Source organism: Equus asinus, chromosome 3 (genome assembly GCF_041296235.1).
Source record: "Equus asinus isolate D_3611 breed Donkey chromosome 3, EquAss-T2T_v2, whole genome shotgun sequence".
Lineage (NCBI taxonomy): Eukaryota > Metazoa > Chordata > Mammalia > Perissodactyla > Equidae > Equus > Equus asinus.
The window spans coordinates 102,331,169-102,344,862 of NC_091792.1; the positions used below are offsets into that span (position 1 = coordinate 102,331,169).

Below are 13,694 nucleotides of genomic sequence, written 5' to 3' on the forward strand. Positions count from 1 at the left end.
ACTATCTACTCCCCACGAATTTTTTTAGCTTCTAATTTTAGGCTGTGGGATTTTTAAAAAACTATTAATCCTCATCTGTCTGTTTCATGTGAGTGTCACGATGATGAAATAAACTAATGTGTGTAAAGAAAAATCTTTGGATTTCAGACTATTTCAGAAATACTAGGTAGTAGCAGCTGTTGGCCCCGGGGAAAAAAAAAATCTCGTATAAACCGCTACAGAGCGTTTCGGCAGTGAGAGTAAATTTGACACTCGGAGGCCCCCATAGTGTAGTTTTAAGAGCCAAGGTGGCGCTGCCCGCCGAGCGTCCCACGTGCTGTTTCCGGCGATGCCCGGAAGCGCGATTCCGAGCCGCAGCTGAGGAGGTTGGCGGTTGCCGGCGGTGTGAGTTTTCTTGAAGCTCCTCGCTGGGGAGCCAGTCTGTAGCCATCATGTCGAACAGAAATAATAACAAGCTGCCCAGCAACCTGCCGCAGTTACAGAATCTGATCAAGCGGGACCCGCCGGCCTACGTGGAGGAGGTGGGAGAGCGGCGCGGCCACGCCAGCGGCCCGGGCGGGACTGGCTCAGACCCTGGCGGAGAGGAGGCGTGGAGTGGAGCTGGGATCCCGGCCTGCCGCGTGTTCTACAGTTGGATTCAGGGTCCCTCGCGGGGAGAGAAGGGGTTGAGGAAAGGACGTGCCTCAGGGTTCATTCCCTACCGTTTGGAAATCTGCTGTCGGTTTGGCTTTTATGCCTGTTCGCTGGACCCCGCTGCTACGAAAACACCCTTAAAGACCTCTTTTTGCTTTAGGGTTTATCTCCCGACCTCATAGAGGTGGAGAGAAATGGACCGCCCCCAACTTCCAAGTTCCATGAAGGTTTCTCAGCCTTTTCCTTTCTGAGTCCTCTAACTTGAATTAGTCGGTAACACTTGATGAGTTGTATGTTAGAATGCTTTCGACTGGTGTCTGTTTCCAAGAGCCTGCACGCTCTGTGCCATGGGCTCTTGTGGGAAGGAGGGAGGATTCTCAAGTATGAGAGGCAGACACAGGAGCTTAGTATATCTAGTTTAACCAGGATTCAATCTCATCGGAAGCTGGCATGACCTGGATGTCAGAATTTGCTTCGGGAAACGATGAGGTTGAAAAATTAGATTAGATCCAGATTGTGGGGGGACTTTGTATACTGACCTGATACAAATTGTGAATATTAAGGGCGTTTGAGCAGAGAAATGAGAAGATGAAAACGGTGGTTTTGATATAGTCATCTGTCAGGTGCTTTCTTCAGACACTCATTTGTCTGACACGCGTTAGACAGGTATCTCTGCTGGGCATTTTCTGCAATTACTTGTTTGTGCTTCGTTCTCACTAGGTTGTGATTTATTCAATGGCTAACACATTTATTTATTTTTTGATTGCTTTTCTCATTTCCCTCCTCCCCCAGATTTTCACGTAGAAATATTTACATAAATGCTTCTTAACGAATAGTCGCGGTGGTTTAGGTCACCAGTGGAGAGAGCCTTCCCAAAGATCAAGGTGGTCAAAATAAAGAGTTAGGAATAAATACAGGAAATTAAGTAATATATGCAAGGCTTTGAGATGTGTAAAGCACTGTACAACCATTGACAGAGTAATAGTTGAGAGTCCATCTAGCGCTGTGTTTAAAAGCATTGGTTTCAAAATTAACTCTAAATCCTGGTCCTACCGTTGACCAATTGTGTAACCATGGAGGGTTATTCACTGAGCCTGTGTGTGCATTTTAGTATGCAAGAAAGAGATAATACCTACCTCGCAGGATTGCTTGTTCATTCACTTAAATATTTATGCAAATCCACACGTGTTGTGACTACTGTGTGGCAGTATAATTCTAAGCACTGGGGATACAATGATAAATGAGACAGAAATGAGAGCGTTCTTCTCTTGAACTTATGTTCTGGTGATGGTAGACATATCTGGTAAGGACTATTAAGAAAGTAAAACTGGTCAGGCAGGCCCAGTGGTGCAGCGGGTAAGTGCGCACTTTCTGCTTCAGTGGCCTGGGGTTCGTCGGTTCAGATCCCGGGTGTGGACGTGGCACTGCCTGGCAAAGCCATGCTGTGGTAGGTGTCCCACATATGAAGTTGAGGAAGATGGGCACGAATGTTAGCTCAGGCCAGTCTTCCTCAGCAAAAAGGGGAGGATTGGCGGCAAATGTTAGCTCAGGGCTAATCTTCCTCAAAAAAAAGAAAAAAAAAAATAAGTTGTCATCAAGATAGTAAAACTGGATGGGAATACATTAGAATTGGAGGCTGTTGATTTAGATCCCATGAACTGGGAAGGCTTCTCTGCTGTGATGATATTGAGCCAGACAGAGCATTCTAGACAGAGGGAATAAGAAGTGCAGAAGCTCTTGGTGGAAAAGAAGTAGAGAGGCAGCCAGTGTGGCTAAAGTGTAGTGAGCACGGAAGAGGGTGGTAGAAAATGGTGTGGGAAATGCAGGCAGAGGTCAGATCATGCAGCGCCTTTTAGACCATGGTAGAGAGTTAAAAGTTTTCTTTTAGGGCATTGGGGAGCCATTGAAGAGTTTTAAGCATAGATGTGACATGATCTGATTTATATTTTTAAAAATTTACTCTGGAGGCTAAATATAGAATGGAGTGTAGAGAAGCAAGCCTGGAAGCAGGGTAACTAATATAATAGCGGTTGGAATGTCTAGGCAAGGGATGGTGATGCCACTGTAGTTATCAACAGAAGTGGAGAGAAGTGGACAGAATGGGACTAGCTCTACATGGAGATGGAGCTGGTAGGACTCCTGGTGGAGCAGATGTGGGAGATAAGGGAAAATGAAGGAATGAAGGATGACTCAGGTTTTTTATTTCTGCATCTAGGTAGATGATAGTGACATTTCCTGAGGTTCATTCAGTATGTGCTAAGCATTGGGACTATAGTGGTGAACCATAAGATAAAAATCCTTTCTCATTAAATTATGTTCTAGTAGGAGGGGACGTACATTGACATATAATACAGAGGATGTCAAATGATGGTAAATACTGTGGGAAAAGATGTAACGTACCAGTATATATGTTGGGGATGAGGCAGGTGTTGCAATTTTAAATGGGATAGTGAAGGGAGGCTTTCTTGAGATGATAATCTTTGACTAAAAACCTGAAGGAGGTGAGGGAGAGCTATGCAGATGTTTGGAGGAAGAGCGATCTAGGCAGAAGGAACAGCAGATACAAAGATCCTGGGTCAGGAATGTACCTGGTGGGTTTGAGGGCTATGAAAGAATCCAGTGTGGCTTGGTATGGGGAATGAGGAAAGCAGGAGTAGTATGAGGTGAAATAGAACCATATCTTATAAGACCTAGCTGTTTTCAAGAGCTTTGGATTTTACTCTGAGTTAAGTGGAAATCTTTACAGGGTTTTGAGCAGAGGAAAACATGAACTGCCTTGTATGAGAACAGGATCACTCTGGCTGCCTTGTTTTGAGAATAGATTGTATGTAGGAGAGCAAAGATAGAAGCAGAGACACCAGTTAGGAGCAAGAGATGATGGTGGCTTGGACCAAAATGGTAACAGTGATGAAAAGTGATTAGATTCTAGATCTGGCAGATAGAGAAAGTCCTGGGAAGCCCCAACATTTACAGGCTAGTGAGTTGCTAAATAACTAGCAAAAGGGACTAAGAAAGAAGCCAATGAAGTAGGAGGAAAACCAGTTAGTGTCCTGGAAGCCAAGTACAGAAGGTGTTCCCCGAGGGAGGGAGAGACCAGGCATGTCAGATATTGATGAGTCAAATAAGATAAATGTTGAAAATTGACCTTTAAATTTAGCCATTTGGATGTCATTGGCTACCCTGATATGAGCAGTTTGAGTAGAGGAATGGGTGCAAAAATCTGAGAGTAGGTTTAAAAGTGAAGGGAGTATGATTCCATTTATATGAAATGTCCAGAATAGGTGAAGCCATAGAGACAGAAAGTAGATTAGTGGTTGCCAGGGGCTGGGGGTAGCGGGGAATAGAGAGTGACTATTCATGGATAGGGGTTTCTTTCTATAGTGATGAAAATGTTCTGAAATTAGATAGTGGTAATGGTTGCACAACTTTGTAAATATACTAAGACCACTGGATTGTACACTTGGAAAGGGTAAATTTATGTTATATGAGTTTATCTCAATTAAAAAATCTTTTTTGAAAGAGGAAAACAATTGGGCAACAAGTATGAACAACTCTTTTAAAGGAGCTTTTCTGAAAAGATGAGAGAAATGGAGTGTAAGCTCAAGACTGAAGTGGAATCAAGAAAAGGTTTCTTTTAAGGATGGCAGAAACAACAGCATGTCTGCATACCTACAGGGCAGAAATTGTTGAGGCAGAAAATGGGCAAGGAGACTCATGGAGCAAAGACCTAGACTGAATAGGGTATAGAGATTGGACTGGCTTTAGATGGTGGCCTGATAATTTATTCTTAGTAACAGGAGAGAAGGTAAAGTATATGAGCTCAGATGGAGCTAGATGGTTAAATGGAATACTAATGTATGGAAATTATTCTCAGATTGCTTATACCATATTCTTTTAATGAAATTGGAGACAAGGTTATCAGTTGAGAGTAAGGATAGTGGAGAAAGTATTTAAGGTTTGAGGACAGAAGACAAACTATGAAATGGTTGCCTAGGAGAGGGGAAAGTGCCATAAGATTGCCAGAGTACACTTCAGAGCCTCTTTGAGGTTTGTGGTAATGAGTTTAAAATGAAACCAGTTAGCTGATTTTCTTCAACCATGCTCAGCTCTGAGAGTGTAGTGATGGAGAAGGAAAGCACAAGATGGACATTTGCCAAACAGTGATGAAAGAAAGGAGCAAGTGCATTGAAGTACATGCATGGAGGTGGTTATAACGATTGGTCCTGGAACTGGAGCTGGATGAGAAGGGAAGTTCGGGAGGGGAGGTTAGTGAGATAGAGTGGAAGGTAGTAAGCTCAATGGACTGCGGATTCTGGTGAGATTGAAGGGTTGTTGGAGTTGGCATAATATCAGAAAAGAGATGGAAAATAGGAGATGGTGGTTAGAGACGAGGATGCTTCTAGTGGAGATTATGACGGAGTTGTAGTTATTGGTAATGGCAAGATTTGGGGTGTGACTGACCATGGAGGTGAGGGCTAAGGTGGAGTAAGACTTCAAGATGATTAGAGGAGGAGACTTCAAGGAAGTGATGGGTCAGGATATTGGAAAGACCACCCATTTGGATATGAAATCACCAAAAATTATGACAGGAATTGTTAGAGAGTGATAAGACAAGGAATAAAGAACTGAAATGTTCAGGGAATGTAGGGAATGACCATAGATCATAGATGACTACAACAAGATGGCGTAATGAGTCTCAAGACATAAGATTCAAAGCTGGCAGTGGGATGCTTAACAAGGAGAAAAGGGTGCTGATCTGGAAGGATGCTCATGCTCTGGAAGTTGCATTGGGAAATAAAGAAGATACCTTTTGGGTCAGCAATGCTGGGGGAAAGAAAATGGTGTGGCACGGTGTCAGAAGAGAGCCAGGATTTCAATAGAGCATCAGAGTAACTGGGCTGCTTTAAAAGATATAGATGCCTTGGCCCCTTCTGAGAGTTCTTGATTCCCCTGGTATGGGGGTTAGAGTGAGGGGGATGAAGGATGGCTTGGGAGTCTTAGCCTTTTATGGTGACTGATGAACAAAAGGACATAATGAAATTAGTCCTGATTATCTCAAGGCAGATAGTGGTGGCTGGGCCATGGGTGAGACGGGGAAAGAAGTGGGATAAGGATCTTACCAGGAGCACATTGAGTTCTGGGGCTCTCCTCATTCCTGTCAATGGCAGTGTGAAGTCGAGAGAGAGTTTCATTTGAAGCATATAAGGGCTGTAGGTTTCCCTCTTGACTCCAACTGTTGGAGAAAGCTGGAGGCCTAGCAGTTTTCTTGGGGAAATCAAGAGTTATGTTTTTTTGATCATGCTAAGTTTAAGAAGTCTGTTAGATATCTAAATAGAGATGTCAGACAATTGGATGTATGAATTTGGAGTTCAGTGGACCAGTTAGAGCTGGTAATATAAAGAAATACTCATTCTCATAGAGTCTCTCTCTCTCTCTCATACATACCCACACACAATTTAAAGCCGTGGTCTAGGGCCAGCCCGGTGGCATAGTGGTTAAGTTCATGTGCTCCACTTCAGCGGCCCAGGGTTTGCAGGTTCAGATCCTGGGTGTGGACCTAGCACCATTCATCAAGCCATGCTGTGGCGGCGTCCCACATAAAGTAAAGGAAGATTGGTACAGATGTTAGCTCAGCGACAATTTTCCTCAAGTAAAAAGAGGAAGATTGGCAACAGATGTTAGCTCAGGGCCAGTTGTGGTCTAGGAAGGGAGAGTAGATGTAGGGCATGGAACTGAGGCCTGGTGAATTCTAACATTAGATTGATGGGTTGTTGTTAGGATTAAACATAATTAAATGAGATAATGTACATAATAAGTTTGGCACATTGCAAGTGCTGAATAAATGGAAGCTATTATCATTAATTCTGTGTGTCTATTGCCTTTGGCTGTTAACACATCCTATCTAGAACTCCAGGATAAAATCTTAATAATTATTTAAAAGAAGAGGGGAATTTTGACTGCTGAGCTTGGTGTACTTGAGATATAATTTACTTTTTCTGACCCAGTAGTTTTCTGCTGATACGAGTGCTCTATATACATAGACAGTGTAGGGGTCATTTGGATAGTAAATGGCAGAATGGGGCCAGGATCTGAGTTTTTGACTCTTGCTTCACTGCTCTTTACACCACACCACCTACATTTCTGATGATAAAGGAAAGTGTCTTTAGATTACCTGTGATGTGCTCAGCATTTACAAAACTCATTTGAAGAATGCAGATAAGGAAAATGTAGTGTTTCTACATACTTTTGCCACATCTTTTTCTCCATGCCACTATCAGACTTCTACTAAATAATTTTGCATTCTGTACTGAATAGGTGACCAATTTAAATTTTATTTTTCTACAGTTTCTACAGCAGTACAATCACTACAAATCCAATGTGGAGATTTTCAAATTACAACCAAATAAACCTAGCAAAGAACTGGCAGAGCTGGTGATGTTTATGGCACAGGTAAGAAGATAATTTCTGAGTGAAACAAAGACCAGTTGTTAGACGTAGTTTGCAGAGTATTTTTCTGGTAATATACAATATCATTTCATTTGGGACCGGAAGCTTAATTTAAAAAAACTTTTTTAACTCCCTTTTTGCAAATTTTATTTTCTATGTTAAGTTAGAGGATTTCACCAGAGCATTTCAGAACCAGCTAGGGCAAAACTTTCAAACTACTTGTTTTTATCAAATTCATTATAAAAGCAGATTCTGAATCATGTCACACTTAATTTACTAAGACTAGAGGAAATATGAAAGAAGTCAGAGAAGTCAGCATGTAGAAGAAAAAGAGACGATTTGGAACCATCTACTTCTATGAAACAGAGCCTTTTACTCTCCTTTTGCAGAACATCCTAAATATGTGCATATGAATTATAAGAGAGAGAGAAACTTCAGAAGAGCCTTTGCTTTGTTACAGATTGGTCACTGCTATCCAGAACATTTAAGTAACTTTCCTCAAGAGCTGAAAGATCTTCTCTCCTACAATCACACTGTCTTGGATCCAGATCTTCGAATGGTAGGACCAGTATTTGGATTGATAAATTGTGTGGTGTTCATATGTGTGTGTAATACATATTTAAATGAGAACAGCCTCTCAGGTAAACATCTTTTTAAAATGTAAATGGGAATGTATCATCCCTTCCTTAAAATCTTTCTATGTCTTCTCATTTGTGCTTAGAATAAAACTCAAAGTTATTAATGTGGCCTGTAAGTACCTATATGATCTGCTTCCTGCCTGTGTTTTTGACCTCATCTCCTTTTCTGCTCCACTTCTCTCTCTGATCTTTCTGTTTTTCAGCATGCTAACCCTGCCAGGATGCTCTATTCCCTCTTTGGAATAGGTTATTCAAATCTCATATGCATCCTTCTAGTTATTCAAATATCATATGCCTCAGGAACCCTAATTCAACTTAAACTTTTTAGAATGCTTAATTTATAAATTTATCCATTACAGAACCAGCTTGAGCATTTAAACATTGTCACTTTAGTGGTTGACATTGGGTCCTGGCTGAGATCCCCTCTACCAGGCCAGTGCTCCCATTTTCCCCACCTGCAGTAAATGTTGGCTGCGAATGGCCCCCAGCTGCCCTTTCTCTTGAGCATTGTCTTCAGGTAAATGTGAGCCCTAGCACCTGGGAGGGTGCCTTCCCAGCCCACACCTGATACCTGACTAACCCAGAGGTACAAAAGCCCAGCCCCTTTCCTCAGGATGGGTCCAACTTTGTGTTACAGTCTGCGCTCCAGAGCTTCTCTGTGATCAGGCTAAAGCTAGTCTCCAGACAAGGACACATCCTTGCTCAGCTTTTCTTTTCTCTGTCCTAACTTGCTTCCTTTACTTCCCTTCTAGAAGAGAGCATACTCTGGACAAATCGCTATAATGAATCGACTCTGTTTCTAGGGAACCCAACCTAAGGCGTTTTCAAATTTCATACATCTGCTTGTCAAATAGCAGGTAGAATTTAACACAAATATTATGATCACAAAACATATTAATCCTATGCCAAAACTTGTAAAAATGCTAAATCCATAGATTCAACCTCATTTCTTATTCTTACATTTCCCCCAGCTTTCTGTAATTCTATGGTTATTTTACTTCTCTAGGATTTTATTAATTTGATTAGACCCAAAAGAAAAAGAATACCATCTCAGACTAGTCAAGGTTGCAGGCTCTGGCTTGTCAACTCACTGACTCTCGGTTGGGACTTTGGACCTGGCAGCACAGCCCAAGAGGCTTCAAACTTGAACCACTAGTCGGAAGACTTACTTATGTCATGGAACTTTTCACGTTCCTATATATTGTACAGATTTGAAAGTTTGAGTATAGAGACTTAGTGTCTTTCCAAGTAATTAGGTTTTCTTTAAGTTTTGTGTGACCAAAAGTACCCAACCAAACTGGTCTGCAGGCATTAATGAATAAATAAATATGTGGGTATGTTTCTTTATAATGTTTTATGATGATTATTAAAAAATAATAGTAGAGCTTTCCTTTGCTAGGAATCAAGGGATTGAGTGTGTAATTAGCATTTCTCTTTAGAGGAATCATTTAGAACACACTGGTAGTTCCTCTTTTTAATTGGCTGTTATGATAACCGCCAGTCCTTGTTGACTGCTGGACTTTCTTTCTACCTAGTATATATCCTATTTTTCTAGGGCTTTTTGAATTATTCCCAAGTTTTTGTTCCCTCTTTCCTGCCACTGATGGAAACAGACTGTATTTCTTAGTGGAAGAAACAAAATACCCATGTATATATTAACTTTAATAAAATCAATAAAATGAATTTTTTACATTTCTCTTTCTTTGACATTGTGATTACCTTTTTATGTACTTTTTATTCATTTCTTCTCTAAGCATTACTATTTTTATTATTTTATGTTCAAGTTGTCATTACCTGGCCAGTGGGAGTTTTTTAATCCCTTTAGCAATACCCTTGATGTTTGTGGAAGCATCTTTGCATTCTGGCAGAAATAGTTCCAAACTTTTTCTTACTGTTTTTCCTGCCCCAAGACTTGGAATCAACTATTCTCCAAGGATTATGTCTTCTGTCTAATGGAGGATAGTATTAGAGGCCAAAATTTGGGTAAGAAGGGTACTCATGAAAGTTGGTGGTAAGCAAGAGTGCTACCACTGCTGCTGGGCCGTTCTTAAAACTAAGAGTACTTCAAAAGAATGCCTTATTCAGATTGTTTATTTCAATTTAGTGTGTTATGTAATTGTTACCCCACCTTTCTTATCTTTGTGGATTCATTGATCACTGGAGTTTGTCATATGTTGACACTTCCTTGACCTCCCTGTATAAAATAGCCCTCCCTCAGTCACTATGTATCAGTTATATTACCTTGTTTTACTTCCTTTGTGACACTTATCATTATCTGAGATACACCTGTTTATATGCTTACTAGGTTGTCTGTCCCCTCTTCTGCTCCACCCCCAGTGTAAGGTCCATGAGGGCAGAGACTCTGTGTTCTGTTCTGATGCCTAGAATAATGCCTAGTTAGTAGAAGACATTATGCTTTTTTGGGATATACATGCTCCATTTTCTCATCTTAACTTTGTCATTGTCTTATAGTATGTTTTCTTTTCCTCCCTGAGACATTTTGCAAAGCTTTGATCTTGCTGAGAAATAAGAATCTCATCAATCCATCAAGTTTGCTAGAACTCTTCTTTGAACTTCTGCGTTGCCATGATAAGCTTCTGCGAAAGGTAAGGAGCAAAATTGCTTTCTTTGTTCTATGTCACTCTTCCTTGCAGTAACATAAAACTTCTAGAGTTTGGAATCCTTTGAATTCTTGATGCTTCACATTATTGGATACATTTAAGAATCATTTTAATAGGAAAAAATCATTGTGTGCATGCATCGTAGTGATAGTAGCTAAACATTTATTGAGTGCTTACTTTTTGCCAGGTACCATTCTCAGAGCTTGTACATATTTATTTCTTTACTCACAAAACCCCATGAGATAGAACAAGGAGGAGGAGGAGGATTATTATTTTACAGTTGGAAAGGCTGAGGCACAGAGTGATAGAGTAATGTGCCCCGGGTCACACAACTTCTGAGTGGTAAGGCCAGAACGTAAACCCAGGCAGTGTGGCTCTAGAACCCAAGCCCTTTTCCACTGCACTATACCGACTAGCTAAATCACAGCATGGACTGGACACTCATAGCTATAACTGCTCCCACCCTCTCCCCAAAACAACTCACTTCTTGTTGTTATTAGTATTTCCCTATGACTTTGTATTTGCTTATATAAGACCAGAAACTGAAGGTTTATCAGAGAAATTTAAGAAATAAAAGTTAAGTTTACATTTATTAACTTAAAGTTTTTTTCAAAGTATTAAGACACTTCAACCATGTGATTTTAGCAATTGTACTTCTTAGTTTAGCTTATGGAATAAAAGTGGTCCATGGGAAAATATTTTGGGTACCAGTGATATCTACGTAAGTCCCAGTATCTTCTTGCATGCACTTAGGGGCTCAATAAATGGAGTAACTTTCCTTTTTTTAAATAACAATTTTATTGAGACATAATTCATATAAACTTGTCCATTTAAAGTGTGCAATTCAGTGGTTTTTAGTATGTTCACAGAGTTGTGCAGCCATCACCACAGTGAATTTTAGAACATTTATACCACCCTCAGAAGAAACCCATTCCCATTAGCAGTGATTTCTCATCCCCCCATCTATCCCAACCATAGGCAACCACCAATCTACTTTTGGTCTCTATAGATTTGCCTACTCTGGATATTTCATCTAAATGAAGTTGTATAATATGTGGTTTTTCCTGACTGACCTTTCACCTAGCGTAATGTTTTCAGTGTTCATCCATGTTGTAGCATGTATCAGTACTTCATTACTTTTTGTTGCCAAATAATATTTCATTGTCTGGTTGTATCACATTTGTTATCCATTCATCAGTTAATGGACGTTTGGATTGTTTCTACTCTGACTCTTACAAGTAATGCTGTTATGAATATTTGTGTGAATATTAGTTGGAAATACGTTTTCATTTCTCTTGGGTATATAACTGAGAGTGGAATTGCTCCCTATGGTAGCTCCATGTATAACCTTTTCAGGGTAGTTTTCCTTTTGCTTTAGCTGCTGCTTTTTGTTTTATTTGTTTTTGGTGTCTTTTGTGATAGAATGAAAAGTAAATCCTTCTGTACGTTTGTACTTTTCTCCAAATTGAGCAAGGTGAGAAATGTTGGTTTATATGTAAATGTTTTTGTTTCTTTTCCTCAGACTTTATACACTCATATTGTGACTGATATCAAGAATATAAATGCAAAACACAAGAATAATAAAGTGAATATAGTAAGTACTCTTTTGTTTTCCATGTTAAGAGCATTGTACCATCAGTATATTAGATTTGCCTACTCTGGATATTTCATATAAATGGAGTCATATAATATGTGGGTTTTTTCTTTCTCTTCTTTTTCTTCAGGTATTGCAGAATTTCATGTACACCATGTTAAGAGACAGCAATGCAACTGCAGCCAAGATATCTTTGGATGTGATGATCGAACTCTACAGAAGAAACATTTGGTAACATATATGTATTTGTCTCTTGAGAAATAGACTCTTTTATTCATTTGTAATTACTACAGAGCACATAAGTTTATTTTTTTGATCTTGAGCTCTTTAATATATCTCTGTCATAGATTAAATTATAAGTAAAAATACAGAGATAATCCAAGTAACTAATAACATTGGCTACCATTTCTTGAGCACCTGCACTTCGCATTATCTCCTTCAACCTTCAGAACAGTGTAATGCAGCTTATCTGGAATTATCCCCATCTTTTAGGTAATGAAACGGAAGTTCAGAGAGTTTAGGTTTTATAGCTAATAAAGGGCAGAGTTGAAATTTAAACGCATATCTGTCTGACTCCAAAAATCTGAGCTCTTTCTACTCTGCCTCTCTGAAGATTTTCAAGTCAATTTATCCTCTATCTGTAAATTAATCATGTTTCATAAACTTTGGCTTGTTGATACAGTGTCCCCAACTCTTGTCTCTTGCTTTTCTTAATCGCTATTTTTTTTTAATATAAAAGTAGTTTTCATTGCAGCAGAAAATCTGGAGAAGGTAGAAAAGTTTTTTAAAAAAATTATTGATAGCCCCACCACCCAGAGACAATCACCATTAATATTGTATGATATTGCCTCCTGTCTCTTCTTTAACATGAATTTTTGAATATGGTTGGAATTTTTGCTGTATTATAGTTTTTTATTCTGTTTTTTGTTGTTACTGTTTTTCACTTGAGTAGGTTCCTATGTCATGAAAAACTCTTCAAAAAGTCCATCTTAATGGCTGTGTAATTTTCTGACATAAAACTGGGCTAAACTTTGATTGAATATTCACCTGTGGTTGATTATATAGCAACCATGACTTTTTAAAATATTACCACTATGAATTCTAACATGTCAGAAATACTTATTATATTGTTTATTTTGTGTCATTGTCTATGCTATAAAATACAATAGAATGAAAATTTACTTGAAAACACTCATTTGTCTTTCCCCAGGAACGATGCCAAAACTGTCAACGTGATCACAACTGCGTGTTTCTCTAAGGTCACCAAGGTGAGCGCCTGTAGGCCTGTGTGAAGGCCTGTCTGTGATGGTCTGCTTCTCCGGAGAGAAGGTGAAGGAGACGGGGCTGTGAGGAGGCAGTAGTGTGCAGACGCGCAGTGCATGTTTAGTAGTGCTTTCTTTGTGCTTTGACTGCTTCCCTGGGTCATCTGCTTTAGAGGAGTCACACAAAATTATCATGCGTATTAAACGATAGCCTTAGCGTTTATTCATGTTTTTGTCTGTAATTCTTGACTCTTCTTCTATTGGGCTCAGGCACAGCTGAAAGAAATTTAAGGACTGGGTTTGACTTTCTGTTAGAAGGGCTGTAATGTCCCTTTTCTTGTGTAGGTTGTTAAAATTCTTGACAGCCTACTTGAAGGGTAACAACTAGGTAGAATCTGGCTGTTTTTATCTAAAGATTTTTTTTAATTACATATTTATAGGACACATAACATTATAAAAACATTATATTTTAATTAAGAAAAATGAACCCAAATTCCAC

The 13,694-nt window shown here is 39.6% G+C and overlaps 1 protein-coding gene across 4 annotated transcripts in view; it reads left to right on the top strand.

Moving 5' to 3' along the window:
• The first annotated feature begins 269 nt into the window (after positions 1 to 269).
• SDAD1 (SDA1 domain containing 1) overlaps positions 270 to 13,694 on the top strand; it is a 31,680-nt gene continuing 18,255 nt past the window's right edge. For 2 of the 4 annotated variants that reach the window (XM_070505627.1, XM_070505628.1), the window contains exons 1-7: positions 303 to 521; positions 6,979 to 7,083; positions 7,470 to 7,639; positions 10,214 to 10,324; positions 11,862 to 11,933; positions 12,064 to 12,164; positions 13,144 to 13,201. In XM_070505627.1, the coding sequence (XP_070361728.1) occupies positions 7,490 to 7,639; positions 10,214 to 10,324; positions 11,862 to 11,933; positions 12,064 to 12,164; positions 13,144 to 13,201 (492 nt within the window). In that variant the 5' untranslated portion in view covers positions 303 to 521; positions 6,979 to 7,083; positions 7,470 to 7,489. Of the gene's footprint in view, positions 522 to 6,978; positions 7,084 to 7,469; positions 7,640 to 10,213; positions 10,325 to 11,861; positions 11,934 to 12,063; positions 12,165 to 13,143; positions 13,202 to 13,694 lie in introns of all 4 variants that reach the window. The other 2 variants (XM_070505625.1, XM_070505626.1) reach the window with 2 other exon arrangements.